General features: G+C 35.6%; 2 protein-coding genes across 2 annotated transcripts in view; one reads left to right on the top strand and one right to left on the bottom strand.

The window, feature by feature from the left end:
• The window catches only part of AKNAD1 (AKNA domain containing 1), a 29,734-nt gene extending 15,295 nt beyond the window's left edge, over positions 1-14,439 (top strand). The window contains exons 16-17 of the mRNA XM_064455638.1: positions 1,112-1,169; positions 14,331-14,439. Coding sequence (XP_064311708.1) covers positions 1,112-1,132 — 21 coding nt within the window. The 3' untranslated portion in view covers positions 1,133-1,169; positions 14,331-14,439. The remainder of the gene's footprint in view (positions 1-1,111; positions 1,170-14,330) is intronic.
• STXBP3 (syntaxin binding protein 3) overlaps positions 1-23,653 on the bottom strand; it is a 41,963-nt gene that overhangs the window by 15,435 nt on the left and 2,875 nt on the right. Inside the window, exons 2-19 of the mRNA XM_064455642.1 lie at positions 21,693-21,742; positions 20,864-20,945; positions 18,570-18,646; positions 17,867-17,945; positions 16,386-16,486; positions 14,227-14,381; positions 13,261-13,351; positions 12,153-12,277; positions 10,582-10,686; positions 9,967-10,024; positions 9,695-9,760; positions 9,207-9,287; positions 8,422-8,560; positions 7,715-7,821; positions 7,164-7,262; positions 6,202-6,287; positions 4,470-4,618; positions 2,188-2,318 (exon numbers count right to left, since the gene is read on the bottom strand). Of these exons, the coding sequence (XP_064311712.1) occupies positions 2,227-2,318; positions 4,470-4,618; positions 6,202-6,287; positions 7,164-7,262; positions 7,715-7,821; positions 8,422-8,560; positions 9,207-9,287; positions 9,695-9,760; positions 9,967-10,024; positions 10,582-10,686; positions 12,153-12,277; positions 13,261-13,351; positions 14,227-14,381; positions 16,386-16,486; positions 17,867-17,945; positions 18,570-18,646; positions 20,864-20,945; positions 21,693-21,742 (1,742 nt within the window). The 3' untranslated portion in view covers positions 2,188-2,226. The remainder of the gene's footprint in view (positions 1-2,187; positions 2,319-4,469; positions 4,619-6,201; positions 6,288-7,163; positions 7,263-7,714; positions 7,822-8,421; positions 8,561-9,206; positions 9,288-9,694; positions 9,761-9,966; positions 10,025-10,581; positions 10,687-12,152; positions 12,278-13,260; positions 13,352-14,226; positions 14,382-16,385; positions 16,487-17,866; positions 17,946-18,569; positions 18,647-20,863; positions 20,946-21,692; positions 21,743-23,653) is intronic.

Raw genomic sequence — 23,653 nt, 5'->3', positions numbered from 1 at the left:
AAAAAAAAAAAAAAGATTAACATCTTTACAAGAATCCACTGCCACCCCCAGCTCCTGTAAGAAACCAGGAGCTGTTTTGGGCTACATATTGCTGTCAGGTTTCTCATCTTAAAGCATCTCTATTAATCCACCTTTACAGTAATGTTTAGTTTTGCCTTCTGGAAGAAGTGGGTGATGGATTCCAATACTCCAAAGTCTTAGTCTTGTATTTATCAGCTATCAAATTTTGAGCTGGTGATAGCACTTAAGCCTAAAGCAGATATTTGAAAAAGTCTAACTGCTGAATATACAAAAGTAATCCAACATTTGAAGCTGGTATTTCTTCAACTCTATGCAACAAATAAACATCAATACAATGGATTTTATGTACTACTGAAATAAATAATTTAAGTCCTTAAGTAGGACACTTTGATATCTGTTATTTGTTCTGTATTTATTGCTTGTAAGCTTTGGGAATAGGAAAAAATTACAACTACATATAGTTTTTACACTGAAGTTGGGTTCTTCTTGCCAAAGTGTAGGGACTATATCTAATTTAAGCCTAATTGTTTGATACTGATTTCAGAGCATGCATCTTTACTAAGAAAATGTTGAACACCGCATTTCTTACTTTTATTCTGGGTTTGTGCTGATATTTATAGTTAGAAACTAGAATTCAGAAAAACATTATAGATATTTCTGCTAAGAAAATTTTTAAAAGTTTTGAATGCACATTATGTTTGATGAACTAGTTAATTTAAAAAGGCGGTGTTCCTGCATTCCTATTGAAAATAAAGTCAGCATGTTAGATGCCTAACTCATGTAGGTACATTTGAAAGCTAGAGCCACTTTTCCTCATCATGCCCCATGTCCTGCAACATTTTAGAATCATTATGTAATGTTCTCCTATTTCATTCCTCTCTGATGGGGGTGCGATTTGACCTTTTCCCAGCTTCTAATTAACTCAGAATAAACTTACCTAGCAAAAACGTTCTCTTAACCTACTAGTTAATCTGAGTACAAAACTAAGGGAAAAGAAACAAAACCACCTTTTTGCAAAATAGCCTTACAGTTGGGAAAAAATAAAAATCCATGAATAACCTGTTCTTTGTCATTGTGACATTTCTTTCAGATCCTACATACAACAAACTAACGTTTCAAGGCACATCAACACAACGTCCCTTTAAAAGGTTAGTAATTAATTTTCTAACACAAATCTAAACACTGTCAGTACTACAGAATTAATACAATTTAGAATTTATTTGATCCCCTTCAACACAAACTTATGTATTTCTTTTTTAGTATGTAACTAAGTAGAAGAAAACAGTAAATTCTCTTGAATGCATCAGGTTTTGGTGTTTGTTTTGCTTTTTGCTTTTCTTTTTTAAATTACCAAGCCATTGGAAAGGTTCGATTGCTTCCCTTCTTTTCCTCTCCTTTTTCCCTGCTCCCACTCCCTCAAAATGAGAATATACACTTAAAATTTGGAACATCTATATCACAAGCAATTCAACTGCTAAACCAGACAGACTACATAGACACAATCATAAGGAAGGTTATAAGAAATTAAGTATTTTTGAAAAGCTTTAGTAATAATCCCTGTAATCCCTTAAATGTAAAGTGTACTTCAGTGCACAGTTGACAGCATTTCTCCAAACTCATTTATTGAAATTAGAACTGCTTAGTACTTGTGATTAACTTTCCACCTTACCCATCACCATTCTAAAAACACCTTTTGATTTTTCACAGCTACATATATTCAAAGAATTTTCAGTGAATTATTTTACAGAAAATATTAGTTTAAGACACTGCACTTGTGTGAAATATTTTTACTATAATCTCATATTTACAAATTATCTTCTGAAGCCTCTACCTAAGAACTTAGACCCTTTTAAATTCATTTTTAGAAATAAACTCTGCTATAGAAAGGTTTCACAGTTTTCAGACAACGCCAGTTTATATATAATCATGATAACTTTTAGCTTAATTAATTAGGAACAAACATGCCCTTCTGGAAAAGCACAGTGTAACACCGTCTATACTAAACAGAACCTCAGAAACACACGTGTTGATTTTTATCTCTCTCTGCCTCCCACTCCCCAAAAAAGCAGCAAATCCAAGTTATAAAATGACATTCCATTAGTCAGAACCATGTAATGTCCTGGTAGAGTATTTATAGAAGTCAGTTCCGTAAGAACTTGTACATACTATTTGTCTTTTCCTAATGCATAATAAACATCACCATTTCTATTCATCCTTAATGCAGACCATATCCTTTGGTTTACTAAGGCTCTTCACTTCATCCAGTAGTCTTTTAGGTGTCAAAATATGAGTAGAACCTGACAAAAGAGCATAAGTATTAACTGTGTCAGTATGAAATTCCGACTTTCAGACATTCCCTCTTTAAAAAAAGTTACAGACCAGTGTTTTTCACTGTACCTAGAAAACCGAAAAGTACAACAGTTCAAAGCATTTTCCTGTGTTATCATATAAAGTGTCATCACATAAATATAAGCATCACCATTAGGTAGGCAGTGTCCCTCTTGCACACACTGAGGCATCCAGATTGGGACTCTTACTTTGGATACACGTTAAGTCCTGTTCTGCCCAGTTTGAAACATAGGCTTGAACCTGGCCACTTTTGCTGGATGCAATTGTCCCACCCTACAAGAAATGTGCTCATTCTGTAAAAGGGTGGGTTAATGACAGGCTTTATCCTAGAATCAAGAAACCATCTGGATTAAAGATTGTCACAAACGGTAGTTTTCCACAGAAATATCAGTCACAGCAAATTGGCTTTTACTGACTAATGTTTCCCTGAGAAGTCTGCAACAAATTCCAAGCCTGGAACAGCAAAGAAAATCTTTATTCTTCAGGAGTGCTCAACTACCTCTCTTGTTCTCAAGGAGAGTGATTATAACTTCTGCCATGAAGGGTCACCCTACAGCAATAAAGGGAACTCTTAACTGTTTAAGGTTAGGGCTGTCTTGAACCTTTAGTTTTAGTAGTGTCAATCTGAACAGGCTAATATTCTTCAAGTTCTGAATCAGAAATACAGGAAGATTTTAATCTCACAGTAAGCCACATGGAGATCTGGCAGTTACCACCATCCCTCAGAAATCAGGATTACAAAAAAACCTCCAAGAATCATCTCTAAACAAAAGGGAAGATGGTGCTGTAGTTAGTGACAGGTATTACAGTGAAAGAGTGACCTACACTTAACATGGTTCTGTAAACAAGTCTCAGATGATGAAACAGTCTTGTTAAACTACATTCCTGTTGTCCTGGTCTTTCCATTGCAACTCTAAACTAGGACCAGCATTAAACCTACCTCAATTATCAACAATGAAGCCAGCAAACAAAAAAATAAACCAAAAAATACACACACACAAACACACCTACAACACCCCCCACTGTTTTGAGGTAACACTCTAGATCTCAGAATCAAGGCTGTCATTTCTTTAGGGAAGAGTATTTATTTATTTAAAATTATGGTAGATAGATATAATCCTTTTTGTAACTCAAGACTAAATGTAATTGCCAGACATAGGCATCTCAAGTAATTTAGAATGCTTTAGATGACCCTGCACCCAGACACCAGCTGCCACTGCAGATGGCTACAGGTCTCTGGTGAAGTTCCTTATCTAGGAACCCTGTTTTGATATATTTTATATCCTAATATTTTAGTACCTCAATTTAAACAGCATTACTGGAAATTATTATTTGAAGCACAGCAGCTGATGGAACAACCATTTGCTGCCTCTATTAACTTCAGAGATTACTACCCCAGCTGGTAATTTATGCATTTACCGCTGAATCTTAAGAAGGTTAGGGAGATTACTTCAGCTTTTGCCCTGAAAACTATAAATCATGGTGTGGTTTGTGTAGTCTCTGAAGAAACTATGACAAGAACTAGAAGATGTTGCAAAGTCAACTGAGCTACACTGAAAAAGTCTTTTAGGGTTTGTTTTGTTTGGGGTTTTTTGTTTGTTTGTTGTTGTGGTGTTTTTTTAAAAAAAATACTTATCTTCCCTTCCTCACGAAGTGAGTAATTTTGCACTAGTCTGCCAGCTTTCCTACTACTTCCAGAAGCAATGGTAGTAATAAGTGTAGCTGAAGGTAAAGCACAGGCAAAAGGTGAAGCTTGTGAGGAAGCTGTAATGCAAGGAAATATAGGTCTGTTTAAATCATTTTTGCTATATATCAGGCTACTTTAATAATAGATTTCTCTGGCATAAGTCATGAGGATTTTTCCGTAGACCATAACTGTATTTATTGCCCTTAATATCTTGCTGCAAAAAAATCTCAAACATCAAGCAATCTAGATCAGCTAAAAAGGTATTTTTAAGTGCATAGTTTTAAGAAATACACTGGCTATAGTACTAGTTCACTGAACCAAGTAATGAAACATAAGAAAAAAGATCCTTACATTTTCCAGAAACACATGTAGCAAAGCCCTGCACACCACCCTTTTCCCAAAACAAGCTTACCAATAACAACTTCACAGGACTTGTAGGCTTGAGAAACTTCATAAGCACTGCGCATTTCAGAGTATGTAATTCCTCCAATCACAAATACAATCAATCTTGCACTACTCTTTCGCTCATCTTGATAACTAGCTTTAGGTTTCTGGCGTGCACTGTAAAAGATTTCAGAAGACATTTATATAGCTTTACTGATTAATTTTGGTAAAATTTATACACTTAACAAGCAGTAAAGATTTCTGTCATAATCAAACCATGAACTGCATAATGGCAGCAAAAGAATTTAGACAAATCGATAATTAAAATAATTTTAACAAAAACAAGTTAGCACATTACTCAAACTATTCAGTTATCACAAGGGGGAAAATAAATACAGAACAAAAACCTTGTTGCACACACAGCTCACACACAAAGGACTTCTACCAAGTAGCTTAATATTGCACGCTAGCAGTCACAGTAGCATTTTTTTAATGAGAATTTGATTTGAAAAAGCTAGTGTCTTAGGTCTTTCAGTCTCCAAACATGAACAGAATCTCTAAAAAATTTGGCTGTTATCAACTAAGATTCAGATAGCTAGGAAAAAAAAAGCTCTTAAAATATACTTTCTAACACACACGTAGTAATTGCAGATTCAGATTAAATCGTCTGCAGTCCTGATCTCTCTTTGCTAAAAGATTCACAGATTTCATCAGCCTACAAGAGACAGATCCAGTTACAACATACAGGGACTTGCCCTAGTGTTTCCTTGCATTGATCATCACAGTGCATATCCAGGAACATAAGGACACACCAACAGTTTAGTTGGTGGTGGAAGTAACAGAACTACTTTCCTAAGGCTGTGTATCTACCTTTTGCCTTTTATTTAGTAAGGTACAAATTCCAGTTCAAGTGTGCCCTCTGTATTTAGGATATCTATAATGTTTCCCTCCCTATGAATTCCAGTATCTGATTAGTGCAATGAGCATTCCTGCAACAGAAACATTCTTCTCTCTATTCAGCTGTCTCATGATTTAAATAAGACTACCAAACGCAATAAAGCTGTCCAATTGGCAGGTATTGGTCATGAGGTTCAAGAGCTAGTGGGATTGAAAAGGGAAAGGAGGGACAATACAAGTTAGTGAGCTAAAGAAAAATATTCCAAAAATCACCTGTCAGTGCTACTCAGCAAGTATGCAACTACACAGAACACAATTTCACATTCATTAGCAGAGAACTCATTTCAAGACCTCCAACTTTTCTGGACTTCTCTAAACCATCCCCTGACAACAGGGGTCAAATGCCTAACAGACCCATATTCCCTAATGAGAGGGCATATAGAAGTTGCATTTAACGTACAGAATAACACAACCACTACCACAGCAGAAATAAATTTCAGAAGAAATTAAAACATTGGTTTTGCCTAAGTCACAGTATACTGACAATCCATTCCTGAAACTACTTCACACTGAAAAGCTCAATGGTTTAAACTTCTCATTCTGGGAATACGTAAACGTTTTTTCTAACTTTGAAGCAAAAGGGAGATACTCCAAATAAAAAGCTATATACAGCTAAGACAACTTAAAGTTAACCGAGTTCAGTACGTTTTAGGTTAAAAAAACAAAAAAATAGGTTTTACCCATTAACATTACCTTATATACATTACTCCACCACTTTGTAAGCGCACATTTATAATGCTTTAGAATGTACATGACAAAAATACTGAGAAACAGGTATGTTACATGTCAGGAAATGAATTTACCTTACTGCTCCTGAACCACTCCAGGTAGGAGGACACTGGGAACAATAAGGCCAGTCTTTTGAATCTAGTTTGTTTTCTATAGCATCCTGAAGAAAAAAACAAAGACCCACTTTAAACAGCCACGTAGACCTAAAACCCACCAAGTTTCAACTTTCACTGAGGATGTCTAACTGGAATTTAATGCCAGCACATGCAATTTCTTAGGACAACCAATCACAAGCAGCACCTCATGAACAACACTCCTATGTACCAAAATGCTACACCATGTAATGCTAAAATTACAAGGCTTTTGTATATCACAAGGAATGGGAGGTAGATATGCTTTCTTTATAAACATAATATTGATTTAACTGTTCAGATTTCACTAGCAGCTTTTCATCTGCAACAGCCCTAACATATTTCATTTCTCTATAACAGTATATGAGAGAAGTTAGGGTCCCCTGAAGACACAAATGAACATGTGAAAGTCACCAAGAATCTATGAATGACAGCACTGGGGACTAAAGGTCCAGTGATCTCACTGTTCTGAGGTCAGTTGCAGTTGCTTAGGCAGAGTTTTAAGAACAAAGCAACTACACTTCCGGAAAGTAACATTTTCCAACCTCTGCTGATCTACAGTTTAGATTTGAATTACAGTTTAAAGACCTACTGGAAAAAAAATCCACATCTTAAAAATTACTTTAAAATTACTGCCAATCACAGGACAAGCTGTTCAAAAAGACTTTTTGCTTTCACTTTCATTTCCTTCACTTTTAAAACAACCTACAAAAAGGAGCATCACTAGCACATGCCAGTCATGTTCTATATTACAGACAGACTAGAAGTGATCACTTTGCTCAGCAGACATATTTAACAAGAGTAACTCAAGATACTATGGAATTGCAAAAGATGATTGGCTATAACTGCTCACTTGAGTAAATTTCTGCACTGCACTCATGAATTAACTAGTTGGTCAAATTTACCTCCATAACATCTTTGATAACAGGCGTCCACCTAGAAAGTTGAAAAGTTTCTTCTGACGAACGGTCCCTTCTTGGGTGTTTATGCTGCTGAGCAGCAGACTGAAAAGATTTTTCAAAACATGGTTGTATTATACAGTGTATTTGGTTTCTTGAAACCTACTCTCAGCTAGTAGCAGGTGGGAGGGGATCAGTAGGAAAAAATAATAAAGAAATAATAATAATAAAGAACAACAATTTATACTTGTAGAATTCAAGATACTCTAGAAATACTATATTCAGAGTTGGCACTTCCCGAAACCAGCTAGCTCAAGTCACCATCTGATGATTTTATCGCGAACATTTATCGGTATCTTTGAAAATTATTAATCATTTAAAGGATTTACCACTTAGCCACAGCGTAAAAACAAGAATTCCTAGTAATTGCCTGATTCAAAAAGAAAAAAAAAAGACAACATGGATAATACTGTTAGGAACAGATGCTGAAAGAGCTGCTGAGAGCTGAAGACAAGTGCTTGGGTGGTAGGAAATTGCAAAAATAAATACATTCTTACTGAAGAGATAACAGGAACATCAAGGTATTTCCAGTTTCTTATCATATCACTATCACTTTCTATTTGTACATTCTGGATCAGCTTGTCCAAGTTCTCCTGGGTAGTTCCTTCGATATAAGGAAAACATATAGCTTAGTTACCATGTGACTGGGAGTAAGACTAATTTTGTCTCACACATTCTGGGCTGTTATTTAGTCCATGTTTTTTTTTTTTTGTTTGGCCAGTCTTCTCTAAGTTTACCATAATTCTATATTCTAGATAAAATTTTCTTTAATGGTCCATTTTTGAGACCAAAACTCAATACTGCTATAGATTCCTCAGACCGACCCACAGTCTGTCAATTGCCTCCTCTTCTACTACAAAATCTTCCCCATTGACTTCATTGTTATGTTGCAAGGGACATGATATTTCCCCTTTAACAGCTTCAATACTATGTGAAAAGGAGAAAATTTAAACACACCCAAGCACAGGAATGATGCTAAAACACTGTATGGATCTGCATTTTTATTGAATCTCTTAACTCCATAATAATAGATCTTTGCTACTAATTTGAGAGAAAAGAAGCTACACAGGATAGTCAGTATTTCTTTCAAACTTGGCCATCAGCTCCAATACAGATACTTAAGCTAACTAAAAATACTGGACTATCCCAAAACTTGAGTTGAATTCCATAGTACTGAGGAAAAAACCAGAGCAGCTTGTCATACCATTTGTGCTGAAGATATACAGGAGAATAGCTCTAATTTTGTCATAGCTCTCATGACTTTTGTTGAGCAGAACTGGAAGGAGGACTCTCATTGAGTCTTTCACTTTCTGACCTTCTGCATCAGTTCCAAGAGCCAAGTCCTAAAATTAAAAAAAAGAGTGGTTTATGTGAGTAATCATTAAAAAAAAAAGCATAGTTTTATGTACTCTGAAATGCACTTTTATGGAACTGTAGGTTTCAGGAAACAATCAAGCTGCATCAATTCAAACTCAGTATGAAAAGTCTTTGACATAATTATTTCAATACTTACAGCATGATAGTAACATTACATAGCACTCAAGCTGATATCTAGAATTCATATAAATTTATAGGTTTTAACTTGAGATTAGTAGTACAATGTAATGCCTCACCCTAACAGGTGCTTTTCCCAGCCATTTAAAAAGGCCTTTCTTCTGCAGAACACAGTAAGGCAACTTCATACAAGTTTTGAATAAAGAAAACACAAAGATGATCCTTGCACAAAACAGCCAGATTCAGAGACAAACCCCCAAAACTCTAAAAGCTCCTCCTTTATTGGCAGAGTAAGAGCCTTGTATCTCTCACTTGCTTCAATACTACTACCTCAAGAAGCAATCACAAAAAAAGGCAAGAAACATACTACTGTTGTCAGTTAAAAACAAACATCTATGCCTGCAAACAAAAAGAGTGTCACATTTGCAGTAAGTTGTTGCTCGGCTTATGGGGGTTTTGGGTGGGGTTTTTTTGTTTGGTTTTTTTTAAACATACCTGTTCAGTTTTACAGAGCTCTTCTATGTTAGATTTGAACTTTCTCATGCATTCTTCTGCTAAATTAAGATGGACAACTTGCTAGAAGATGAAAAAAAAAAAATCACAAGCTGCAGTAACTTACACATCAAGCAATCTTTTTTACTGGTTACAAGAGGCAAAACTTTCAGCTATCCTTCAGTGCAATCATGCATTTTCTGTGTTTTACCCTTCACTTAGAGACAGACCCCCATAATACCTTTTAAAACATTAAACTGCTATGCTATCTCCAATCCTCAAAGCATGCAAATCCTTTAAGTATTTTTTATTTACTAAAATGAAACACGTGGAAACAAGTTTTCTTATCAAAATTTCACAATAGGTGAACATTAATTTGGAAAAAAGTTATATAGCATGCTTAACAGGAAAATGACAGAATAAAACACCACAGAAAATTATAGGTTACAAAGCGATTTATTGTGAAGTTGTAGTTAAAAAAGACCCCTTACCCTACTCAACTCTTTACGATAGCGCGGCATCGTTTTCATTAACTGGGCCAGAGCAGATATTGATAACTGTGAAGAAGTGATAGAAGTTGAAAAATTTTTCCCCACAATATTTGACATCTTTATTTCCCTTGCTGTTGCAACCTTGCTTTTTTTTTCCCCCAAAAAATTGCCATTAAGACACCCTCAATTTCTGCAATAGGTCCATGAATTACATAGATCTTATCAACTGAAAATAATTAAATTACTGGGAAAAACAATGTTAAACAACTTACTTTTCCTTCTGTTTCTTTTCTTTTTGATGAAACTTTTTTCAAGAGCTTTGGTATTTCCCTGGAAGGGAAAGAAAAAAAAAAAAAAAGGAAAATGATCACATAAAACAGCACCACAGCTCTTAAATCTTTTCTTAAGATCTTTCCTTAAATCTTAGAAGAACTGTGCAACAAGAACTTCTGAATAAAAGTAGAAGCTTAAAATACAGGTCTCCTTCAGAGAAGAGAGGTGGTTTTTTGATAAAGGAAACTGAAGTTGAGCATTCTGTTTATGATATCTCTATAATGTAATTTGATGTAATAACTTGCTAATACATTATGCAAAACAATCCCTTCAGATTTAAAGGACTTGAAAATACTTCCCAGCAAATAATTTTATTTCCATTTTCCTCAAGAACTGTAATTAATATTAGTAAAATCACATACCTCTGTACATACTGTGTTTTTGAAGATGTTTTCTCTTCCTGGCATTGATTACGTAACAGGGTACAGTCTATATTGCAAACCATCTTCACTACTGCCTCTATTCCACCTTTCTTAACAGCTCAGATACATTCCCTCTCAAAGAAACTTTTATAATTTGCATTTCTAACTAGTTTTTGTTATTTAGTCACATACTCTATCACGTCTGCAATATGCTTGTGCCGAATCTTCACCCACAGCTCATCATCTTCCTCCAGAATTGCCTCCCGTTCCTTCCCAGCAGGTCCTTCTGTTTTGTATCTTTCAAGGGAAAATTCAGACAGTAGTTTGGTTTGGTTTCTCCCCCACCCCCTCATTCAAATAACTCATTAGAGTATTAATTGTTATGGTTTAATCAACATACATGGTAATACAACGTACACAGGTTTTCACTTACAAATCCAAGCGATTGCCCAACACAATATAACTTGCATAAGGATTTTACAGATTACATCTTTGAACATAGAAAAAGCAGATTCATTTTAGAATGATGCTTTGAGGCAACAGCTTCTGAAAAATCTTTTAAACTAAACATTAACGAGTTTCAATCATACATTTACCTGCACCTCAATTTCTCTTCAGCCTCCAGTGTCAACTTCCCTTTGGCTTCGAATGCAAATTGTGTGCAAAGTAATATACATTGAGATTGCAAAGTGAAGTTTTCTATATCTACTATAAGACATTTCATTACTCTGAAGGAAAATGAAGTCCTATTCACCCACAAAATAGACTAAGCAGGACACATTTCTTCACGTATACAACAAACATGCTTAACGGCATTACAGACCAGATATTACTTTTCTACAGAAATAAACCTATAGAGCAGATAGCAATCATACTACATAATATTTTCAAGTTTACAGAAACTCACGCAGTGTATGTGGCCAGAAAGCAGAAAAACATTTAAAAAAGATTTTAAAAAAATCACAAGATGAATTGTGAAAGGCAGATCGCGACTACCTAGAAGACACTCTGCTACATTTTCAAACCCAGCAAATTTCTGATTCATAGAATTCTACATTTTCTGTGAAAGCATTCACTCAGTGTTTCTGACAGAGGAGACACACATTCCTGTTTGCTTAACTTAACAATGGGGCAGTTAGGTCTCATTTGCTATAGTGGGTCATCAGAAAGCAGAAGTCTTACCAAATCTTTGGTGTCTGAATAATCCGACAGAAAAGTACGTAGCTTAGGCAAAACAATGTCACACTACCCCGAATAGCGATAAAAATAACGCTTACCTAAGTGCGCAATTCGGATAGAAACATGTAGATTTTTACACCTACACATATTATATGACTAGAGCTGTAAATGTGAACATTCCTAAGAAACAACCAAGCTTTTCCTTGGTATTCTATTATTGGTCTTATTTACCTTGTTAGGCCAAGTAGGTTGACAATATGAAAGAAAAAGGTAGAGAACCTGACCATGCACTACCAAAGTTTTGTTTCAAGTCTAGTAAAAAGTTTTTTGTTTTTAAAAAAATGCAATTTGTTAGACTCAGAACTTCGCAAAAATGCTAACTAGATCCTACCTAGTCTCAACTAAATAAGGAAGTTAATAAAAAGAGGAAGTTACAAGACCAAGATATAAGACTAATCATAAGTGAAGCAAGACTTACGTAATATAAGCAGCTAATATTGCTATGGTGCAATTCAGCTAAACAATTCCATAAATTTTTATAATCAAGAATGAAGCATTTAGATTTTTTTTTAAAAAGTACTTGCTTGTAAGTATCGTTTTCAATTGGTAGCAGATCATATGCCATTGCCTGGAAGGTGAGTTCATGAAGTACAGTTGATACTGGGTCAAAGCCACGATCAATTATTATTAGCTGGGAGTGAGTTTTAGCCTAGGAAGCCATCAAATAAATTTAAAGTTAAGACAGAGTACAAAGTTAATGCATGTTTAATCTATTTACAATAAGTTACAGCAGCGCAGACATTTTTGGAAAAATAACTGAAAAAAACTAAAAAGCATGGCCCAAGTGTTTATCAACATAAATAAAAACAAACGTTTAAGTGATAACCAGAACACAGTGGTTTAAAATACTAATTTTAAGGCAATGCTCTTAGCCCACTGCAATACATTTAAGTAACCTCACCTAATGAGCAACAACTGTAAAGAAAAAAAAACACACAAAAAAGGCCTCCCACTGACTTTTCACAAATAAGTGCGTTGTTTGTATTTCACAGTGGATTATCCATACTGTGCTGCAATACAAAACAAAAAAATCTCCCAACATTCAATTGGAAGTTTCACTTCGGGGTTTAGCAGAGTGGCAGTAGCATCAGGTACATTTATTTCTGTAGCAGAAGGGAATGTCACCAAGTCAGAATGGTTTACCTCATAGCTCTGCACTTAGGCAGCTGCCCTAAATTGCCCTGATCTGTAGTGACAGCTCAAAACATTATTTATGTTAAAAGCTGTATGTTTGTGGAGAATAAATCCCTTAATGGGAGACATTTCAATTCTGCAGTGAAGGCCCTTCTACACATAGCCCTGTGGAAGGTGATGTTAAAACAAAACAACTGCATTTTCAATCAAACGTTTTCTTCAGGTTTGTATCATCCCCTACATTATCACAGGGCCAATTTATCAAATAAAATTAGTTTGATCACACAAATTATATTTGCTCACATACAGATTTACTGTATCAGTTACTACCTCTAAGTTGCTTTCATACACAAAAACAACTAAATGGCAGCTAGTTGCCTTCATTAATAAATAAAATCTGGTTTTGCAGAACCTATTATCAAAACATATTGCAAAGACTTTTCTCCCCAGACTTAAAAAAAAAAAAAGAAGCAGCAAACATTTTAGTTCACTTTCTACCTTTATTTGGCTTTTCTCATCAGTTTTGTAGTAGTTTTCAAGATTTTTTTCAACAAGCTGTGCAAGTTTGCTGGCTTTATCAGATGGTCCACTGGGAAAAAAGGAAACATGCAAAAATCACTTTAATTTCTTCATCAAAACACTAGAATGCTACCTTTAAAACAGAAAGAACTCCCTAGATCTTCTGGTTTCACGAGCAGTTTCTGAACTTCATTCTAGGTATTTCCAATATATTTTCACTCTTACATTACGATTCCACTCTTTGAATGCTTCAGGTATTTCAGACAGTAGAAACAGCTTCACCCAAAAGACTGACACTAGCTAGCATATGGCCCAGCACCTAAAAGTCTCACTCAGAGGCAGGAAACAAGAAAGAAAAAAGAGAAAGAAAAGAAAGAAAGAACAGTCAAGCAATTATTTCTTTGCTACCTTTGCAGAGAATAAGGCACCACTTCATGTTACAACACAAAATGCAATTCTTGAGAATAATTTCAGATGCTTACTCTGACTTCAAAGATGCTACTCTCTACTCTCTATCAAAGCTCAGAAGAGGTATTTTCCCCAATATCTCTACTACAATGAAATCCTGATCCCACCTGCTTCAGCAATTTATGAATTCCTTGATGCCAAGCAAAGCTGCAAAACTACCAACAGAGCAGTTCTGTTAGAGGATTATGCATAGAGTATATTAGAAAGCAGCATATTAGAGTGTCATCCTACTGACCAAACATGAAACGAGCAGTTTATAACAAAACGGGGTATAGTTAAGTACTGTTATATGAATACACACAGAGAAACAATTCACTGCTTTGCTTACAAATTCCTATCATCCCATATTGCCGAGTTGTGGATTAAAACCAATTCATCCACAATAAAAGAAGCTATACTGCAGCCTCAAGCTATTACCAATGTGGGAAGTCCTAGAAGTGAAAGCAGCTACACTATACAACACTATTTTTGCCCCACCTTTTGTATCGTACTCCTGGATTCTCATCTAGTGTGGCACATAAGGTAACAATTTGTTCAGCCATTACTTGCATTACAGCATCTTTATCCTTTGTCTTTTCCAGAGTTGGACTATAACAGCGGTAGAATGCATCTGGGACATTGAGAGTAAATACCTATGTAAAGCACAACAAAGAAAAATAATTCCTCAAATGGGGTATTTCTAAAAATCAGGTAAAAGAATTACTAATACTTTAAAGCTACATGCTGTAATAAAGTCATACATAATAAACTTAAAAAAAAGAACACCAAAACCACCCACACTTCTGTCTTCTTTCTCTGTCCTGTTGAGCTCTGCTTCTTCTTCTCACACTCTTCCTCTATTATTCTCCTCCCCTATGTAAATTACTATATTTGTCAAACTGCTTACTGCCTGTACAGATGGAGGGACCTGAGACAGGCAGAACTAATTATACATCCAGTGTCTCATACAGAGCCATACAATGCAACACCAGAATGATTACAGAAGGTATCAAGTTAAATTTGTTTAAAATAGAATTTTATATATTGCATCTGTTTATTATATGAAGACTTTACCTCCAAGAACTGAAATTCTTTAAACGCATGAAACCTTGATAAAAGATGTTTAGTACTATGCAGAAGAAAAACTTGTTCAACAGTTTAGTAAGTGGAATACAAACATGGAAACAACCCCATTGCCAGAAATTGGATTTTCTCCAGCTTCAGATGGATTCTGTAACTACAGAGCCAAATAAGAACGTCCACACAGATAAATATGTTTCATTTGAAAAGACAATCACTTGGACTTTGCCCAAAGCTCAGTCGATTTACTTTTATCACCACAGAAAGCAGGCCCAGGGATTTTAAATTAGGTAAACCAGTTAACATTCTCTGTTCCTTTGCTAATGATTCAAAACATTCTTGCAAACCAAAATACCGAGAACACAAAACTAAACTAAAAACAAGTAGAGGCTAAGTGCTGCTTATTTTCAACTTTAGAAAAGTAGTCCCAATTTCTCCTTTCATGGTAAGTCATCTAGAGAAACAGAACAACAAAATTTTCGTATGCCTTATCTGGTAGAGGAAGCTACAAAACTTTTTCTAAAAAGCAGCTTTAGCAGAACTCCCCAACACAATTTGAGACGAAGCTTAGGAACATCACCACCACTGGAAAACAAACAAACCAACCACCATGCCAATTGTTCTCTGATGGCTTCTCAACCTAAATAATAATAATCTCTATTATAAGAAGGACTGCGTCCTCAAACTAGGAAACTGTCACAATAAAATATGGATAGCAGCAACCTCTCCTATATTCACCTGTCACTTGGTATACATAAAGAGGTCTGACCCTTGGTATGTTCATAAGGTCTGAAGAATACAGGAAAGACACTTGGGAAACATTCACGGGTAGTTGTACAACTCCCAGTAGTGGGCAGGGGTTGGGGCTTCACTGTATCAGTAAGTATCAGAGTGCATTTCAGCCTTCTGTATCTGGTGAAGTGCATGAGCAACAAATTACCTCTCCACACCATATCCACTGTGTGGTTTCACATGGAAACAACTCATTGTTTTCCATTGGTGGTCTCAAATTTTTAGTTGAGAAGTCATGGAATTCAGTGTTCTCCTCTCAATAAAAATTTTGCCAAGTTGCTATCGCTTTTGTTTTTCTTTTTTTGAGAGGCTTTGTTTTTGTTCCCCTCCCTTCAGTTCTCCTTATCCGTTTGCTCTCCTTTTCTGATTTTCCCCAAGTAGTTAGTTCTACTTATTCCTATTCCTACACATCAACCTACCAATCGATCAAAATAACACCTTGGTATATGCAGTAACAAACTTTACTGCATACTAAAGACAAGCCAGAATACTTCTCTTAAGGAACAGGTTCCTTCTCCAACCTCTCTACTGCAACTGGCTCTAAGTCTTGCAAAAACGTCAAGCACAAACAGTAAACCTCTGAGTACAAGAGTATTTGTTTTCATCTGAAAAACAGAGGCAAGCACTGGAAATACAAAATATGCCTAAATGGCAACAGGTCTCGCATACAGTTTGTCAGTAAAAAGAAAAGCTGCATTCTGTTTAATTGCTTTCTAGCAGGTCAACCACCTTGAATATAGTTCTCCAAACTACTTTCTGCTGCTGAGATCAAGAATGAAACTTACCTGAGACTCACATGGGAAGAAGGAAATGTTGATCTCCTTGCATCTCCTTATTGATTTTGCACAGGAAGACTTAATTTTATTGAAGAGGTTGTCAGGACAAACTAGGGGGAAAAAAAAAGGATTAAGTAGAAAGCATTTGCACCTGCTGTGGCTGTTAACTCACTTGTAAGCTTACAGTATTCAGAACAGACAATTCTAAATGAAGAACCCATTAACTGTAACATATAAAAAGTTGCCAAATCTTCCTAAAGAGAATGTATATTCAATATTTTGTGTTTGAGATCTCTTTTTCAAGAAGCACCACTGATCATTTTTTACTAGCTTTTGGCAAGCAAAGTTGTAGAATGCTCATTAGCAGTCTGCAGCAGTAAAGGATATTAACAAAGCAAAAGCTTCTGCCATTTCTTCTCGTATAGGAGAGAGAAAACATTTCCCAAGATGCAAAAAGGTTAAAGGGAGAAATAATGTGTACGTCTCAAACATCAAAACACAGAAATATGGAATTTAGTTACAGATCTCAAATGTGGTCCACTACGCTTACTGACTACATTGGATACCAGTCTAGAAACTGAATTTAAGGAATATTTGGATGACACGAATACTACACAGACTTGAAAGTGGCAGAACTATTTCTTTAACTCCTCTCTACATGAAAAACTTTGGCAATAATTCAAACTGAAAACTTGCACACTTGCAACAAAGTCACATAAAGCAAGATGGTATTTTTCCAGAACAAGAACTGCTGCATCAGCATAAAATGAAACAAGAAACCAAGCGTTTTTGATAGTAATTTGATAACTGCTTTGAGAACATACAGAAGCAGACACGCACCATCCACAGTCATCCACAGAGACAGCCACAACTCAGTCTCTGCCTTCAGCGGCATGTTTGGTGTTTTTGTTTTCCCTTCTTTACACGGCCATTTCAGTCACGCTGCAGAGGACCATGCAGCCACATTAACCCCATTTGCACTCATAGTCTCTGCTTTCCAATTTATATTGTCCATGCAAGGGCTAAGCAGGCACCTTCTTTCAAGTGATGGGAAAAAAAAGCTAGCTCAAGTCTGAAGGAACTACCTAGAATAACCAATTACAAAACATTGTTCTTACAGCAAATTCTCATGCATTTATATCTTTGAGTACTGTTTTGTTTATATGAGATACAGAGTTCTACTTGAACTGTCCTCCTCCACACTTTCCAACACAGAAGACTGGAACACTTTAAAAGTAAAACTGCGTTAGCTAAATTAAAAGCTGAGGTGGGGAACAACCAACATCGTTTGGTAATTGTTAAAGAAATTGCTATTGCCATACAGCACAGTGACCACTTTCTGGCAACCCAAATATGTTTAATGACTTGAGTCTCAAATCTTCTCTCAAGAAACAGGACCTAAAATTTTCATTTACTAACCTATAGCAAAGAAAGTGGAGAAGCTTACTTACATATATAGTTATCAAACTACAACACGAAAGCTTACTTACAGTCAGTGAAATACACATATGCTGCTTTGTATCTGCTGGATGATCTAGTGATGAAGTCATCAATAAGCCCATCTACAGACTTATGGGGGTAGGACAAAAAAAAAACCAAACACTCATGTCAGTTTTTTTGCCTTCCCTCACATCCCAGGCAAAACTTCTGTCCTCTCCTCCTGCCCCATTGATTACCCAGTTCCACTTAGGAATACTGCAAATCAACACATAAGAAAAGAAAACACTGAAGGAGAAGATTTTTAATTCCAGACCAAGAATAATAATTACAGATAGTCAGTCATGCACCAAGAGCGCCTTAGGAAGCAAACAACACAGGATACTTGCATCATTTTCCACCTATAATAGTGCTGAGATTCTCTCAAGAATTTTTGGGAAGCAACAGTAATCTCTTATTAGAGCCATTACTTTGAATTCTACTATTGAATGTGTTACATCATTACTTGATACAACATCTCTTTCAGTGAGGTTACTAGTATCTAAGCAATGAAACAGTGCCTCCATTGACCAAAAGGTACACATTTGTAACATACTATACCGTGACACTGCATTTTCTTTTTATTATGGAAAACTAAGCATCACACAAAATGCAAAAATTAAGTACTGCATAGGTGTACACAGTAAATAAATATTTCAGAATAAAATTGCTTTTTCAGTCTGAAAAATCTTGCTACACTTTCTTTAAAAGACTTACCTTTTTGGTGGGAGTTATGAAATATATTGCTTTCATGTGTGGGACAGGCTCACGGTTTTTATATACGTTCTCCACCACTATAAAGTAAGAAATACTACATTTTTATAATTAAGAGCTTTATGCATCTGTAAGGAAAGCACCATACATATTTTAGCATAGAGGTGATAAAAAGAACACCAACCAAGTTATCCACAAAATTATCAGCAAGGTCCTATCTTCTGCCAAGAAAGCCTTGATTTTTTTATTTATTATTTTAAATACAGCAAGTTACCACAGGACTTCTTCAACCCTCAATCTAGCACCAACTAATTTTGTAGGACTAAATTTTTTTCCTGGCTATTCTACACAAGCAGAGTTTTGCCCTCACACAGAAAGGTATGGCAATACAAGCATGCTCAAGCTGTAGGGTCCAGCATGAAACATCTTGGAAGAGAACTGCCTTGGCAAGAACATTCTTTTTGCAGCACACTGAAGGAGTGGGAGAATGAAGCTATGCAGGGTGTCATTCTGGACTACAGCCTCTTCTGTCCTTCGTTTGCCTATTTCCTGTGCACTTATTCTGTTTCAATATAATTGCAGGCACAAATTAGACATTTTCAGCAAATCAGCTTCACTCAACTCTTGTTTTCCTCTGTTTAATAAAGTCATTACTATATAGTGTTGCGTTACACTAGCTTGAGAATGCAGAGAGATTCATGTTGCTCAGTAGTTTTGAGGGGGAGGAGCAAGGAAAATAAGTAATGTCAGACATTTGGATGTGGAAAGACAGGTTCTTTTCAGTAGTATACTCACTAAAAATAAAGGCTTTCTTATTGATTAACAGGATACCTTCTCACTGAAAGTTTCTCACAAAGGGTAAATAGTACTTACAATGACTAAAAATACATTCCAAAAAGTGAAATGTACACAGCTTTACTACTATACTTCCAGAAGAATCGTGTTATACTGAAGAGTCGGAATAATAAGAGTCTTGCCACTTGTGGAAAACCAACCAAGTCTAAATACTGCTCTCTCTAAAAAGTGCTTCTAAAAATCTAAAGCGAATTAAAAACTAGATCATTTACATTTTTCTGTATCCATTTAAATTGCAAATACAAGCAGGAAAAAAGTTTGGCAGGACGATACACTAAAACTTTACAGAAAGGTCAATCATAAGAAGCAACTTTGAAAAGTGTTTTGATAGGAAAAACATCCTTTTTTTAAGTTGTAGGGAAGAAAAGCCCATAAAACTTACGGGAGAGAAAACACGTTTTTAAAATGCGAGTAGAAAACCAAAGTCTTATCTAAACAGGCATACTGCATAACTGAGATCTATCACAATCCATCTTTTATTCACTATTGACAGTGGCCAACATCAAGGAACAGGAGAGACATTCCAGCAGATGAGAAACTACTCCACTAGAAACTACTCCCAAATTGTTTAGCAAAGTAAGAGTCTAATTGCTGTTAGTGTTGTTTATGGGTTTATTCTAGTTAAAGTAGTCACTGATATAATTTATTTTCAATTTTTTGTTGTGGTTTTTTTTTTTTTATTACAGATAGCTCTCTTCTTTTGAAGAGAGGTTAAAATATACCTGCACAACATAGAACTCAAATTTAAACTCTTCCCTCTATCAGGCCCACTTGGTTGCAAACACCTCTCATCAGTTTGTCCATTATTGTCTCCTGTTCTTATTTTCTCTTCAGTACTTATGTTTCTCTGCCCTTGTATCCTAACTTCATGAGCATAAATTAATTCAAAGTAGCCAATATTACTAATTTACAGAACACATTAGGAAAAAATGCAGAGAACAGTTTGCCTATTCCTGTAGTTTTTATTAACATTTGCTTATATTTTCCTGAGCTTGTTTTCCCTTAACTTTAACTGACAGGTAAGATCCTTAAAAATCACTCTGTGACAGATAACTTTCTCATTTACCCCATCCTGTACGTTAGCAAACAAACACTTATAACCCCGCAAAAAACCCACAAAACAATTTTTTTAAAAAAAAGCACAAAACCAACAACCCCCGCCACCCAAAAAAACCCCAAACATACATCAGTCTTTAGCAAAAAGATTAAAGTAAAAGGGTTTTAGCTTCTAGGCACAGAAACATTTGGTTTTTCATTAAACCGAAAATCAGAACTAGGCAATTACTGTACAAGCCAGAAAGTCTGCTAGTTCAATAACCCATAGCTACTTGTCTTCATCAACCAAATTAAGCCAATTCCTTGCAAGGGTACCATCAATTTCATTCTTGCCCTTTTTCTTATCAGGATATTGCCATCTGTATATTAAAACGAATTATGCTTACCTGTGATACCCTCTGACAGTAGATCAGTCATTCTGCAGCACAGTGACAGTAATTTAGTAGTGTAATCATCTAAAAGAATGATCTAAATATATTTTTAAAAAAAACACAGGTATTTAGATAAATTAATCAGCTTGAGTAAATTCATGTCATTTCCTTAACAACTTGCCACTGAAATTTGAAGCTGAAACCTATTTTATTACTCTATCTTTTCAGCGCCTACATACAGCAACTTTGCAGTGGGAAATTAATCTCAAGTAGTATCAGAAGGCAGCTCCCTACATATAGGATTTCAAAAGATGAGTTCTACCTTAATTAAGTAGCTTGTCCCCACTACCTACTAGAAAGTATTTTAAAACTTTCACTTTGAACTTTGACACAAGTCTTTGGAATTCCTGCCTAATTGACCACGTGGCCTGCTTAAATACACCTGCACTTATTCTAAAACTGGTTTACAGCTTAAGCAGCTACAACAGGCATCATACTGCTGAATCCTGCTCCGCATGTATTGCACAGCAGTGTAATTTTTGAAATTAATAAAGGACAAGTCTTTCAAAAGAAAACTGAAGATAAACAGAAACAGTTTCTAATATTTTTTTCAAAACTCAGAATTGAGACAACTAACCATTTGTTCTTATTATGCTAGCCTTTAGATTTTTCATTAGGTATTATACAAGGATCCAAGTTAACAAAACTAAAATCCATACTTGGATAGAAAACATTAAGTACCATTTAATGGCTGTCACCTTCACTTATTTATTGTGTACTCAGTGACAGAGATTACTTGTTCAAGTGATTCTAACATTATTACAAAATTATAACAAAACAATACCTTCCATTCCTCCTCTTTCCTGCAGTCATCAAATATGGATGACTTTAGTTCTGCAAGAAGAAATAGAGAGAGACAGTTTACCAGTTAGTAACGTTTTGATTTGTCTTAAAAAAAAAATTCACCTATTTAGATTCATATGTTTAGAGACCTAAAAAGGGAGGGATAAAAAAGGAAAAGAGCCCCACAACCCCCAATAAATACCTCTACAGAATTCTTGACCACAAACTGTCCCTGCCTGTTTCAGAAAGATGTAGCCAAATCTTTCATTTTTGCTAAGATTAAACAGCTCCATAAAAATCAGTCTGAATGATCACAGGCCTGTAAATATTTCACTTTGTTTCTATTTTTCAGTGAACTCTTTCACTGAATGGATTGTGCACATGCAAAAAAACCTACGCTACTCTTTAAGATAAGGCAGCTGGACCAACACAATCACAAACAGACCTATTTTAAAATATATGCTAACTCCAGATGTCCTTGTTCTTTTTCTAGAATTCCAGAATTACAGTAAGAAAATACCAGTTCTTTCAGGAATTAAAAGGTATCTTAAATACAGTTTCCATTATCTTTTCCTGCTACGACAACTTCGGGAGAAATGTCAATTTAAAAGCTTGTACAGGATTCAGCAACAGCAGTCAGCGTCTAGTTACAACCCAAACTTTTAAAGATCATCAGAACTATGAGCTGCAACTTTCAGGAGTGGTATCATCAGGCTAATGAAGATTTGATCTTACAGCAGTGGTATGTATTAATTAAAAAGCAGAAGATTTGGGGAACTATTTAAAACCTGGTGTTTATAAACATAGGAATATTCTGTTCCCCTTTCCCAGAGAACAGAATTTCAGATTAAGCTGACGACTACTGCTATTAAAACAGCTGGACCTTTTTCCCCAAATGAAAAAAACTAAAGTAATAGAAGCAGAAGCCTAAAATACAAGTGAGCAAATTCAACACACATTCTGTGATTACTGCCAAGTGAAAGAACCTTAAGAAGTTTCAGAATAGTAGGTGCACATATGACAAAAAGTACACCTATTTCTTAATAGTTATAAACGTCTAACATATTCACTTGCGTCCAAGTCCCTTTGGCTTGACGCTATATTGCAAGATACTCCATCTCTACCCCCAACTTCCAGTGCCTCCGAATTCAGTAGTTTCTTTCAGCTGAGCAGCCTACCTGCTCATCCAGCCTTCATTTAATTTCAGTTTCACAACTCTAAATCTGCATAGCATGCAACACTCCCAAGGTGTCACATTTCATGCTTCTCATGGTTATATTTTACAAAGATGTCCTGCACAGACTCTTTCACACTAACACAAGAAGTTTCTTTCAAAAGATGAGTGCTTAATGCTTTGGCTTTCCAATATGCTCAAGTTACTTTTTGCAGCATTGACATTCTTCATAGCAACTTAAAAACCTTACACTCTCCTTCATCTAATAAACTGAGGAAAAAGTCTGGTCTAAAAGTTATTTAAGCAAGAAGCACATGTTTCAAGAGGGATGCAAGTGGTGTATTTTGTTGATGCTGCTGAACAACAGAACTCAAGCTCAGCTCTCCTGAACACTTTTCTGCTTATACAACTCCTGCAATCTATTATCATTCCTCAAACTTGCCCTCTGGGTTGCTTCCAATTCAACATCCTGCCTGTTATACACAATCCAGAGTTTTCAACAAGTTCTAAGTCTGCTTAGCCTGATGTAGAGACTCCTATAGCTTCTTTGGATAGGCTCTCTATAAAATTGCAGAACGCTCATCACTCCGTAACTCCTACCAAGATGTATTTGTTGATAACACATTTTTTCCTGTCACTTTTATACTGTGTATTTGTTACTTATATTTTTCTAAGTCTGTACACAAGATGTAAGAACAAATCGTTAGCCTCACGAAAATTTCATTAACCTTCATATTTTCTGAAAACCTTCTTACCAAGGAATTAGTCCTTTACATTACACGGAGTTC

Source organism: Phalacrocorax carbo, chromosome 6 (genome assembly GCF_963921805.1).
Source record: "Phalacrocorax carbo chromosome 6, bPhaCar2.1, whole genome shotgun sequence".
In the NCBI taxonomy this organism is placed as follows: Eukaryota; Metazoa; Chordata; class Aves; order Suliformes; family Phalacrocoracidae; genus Phalacrocorax; species Phalacrocorax carbo.
This window is presented reverse-complemented; position numbering and strand designations above follow the sequence as displayed.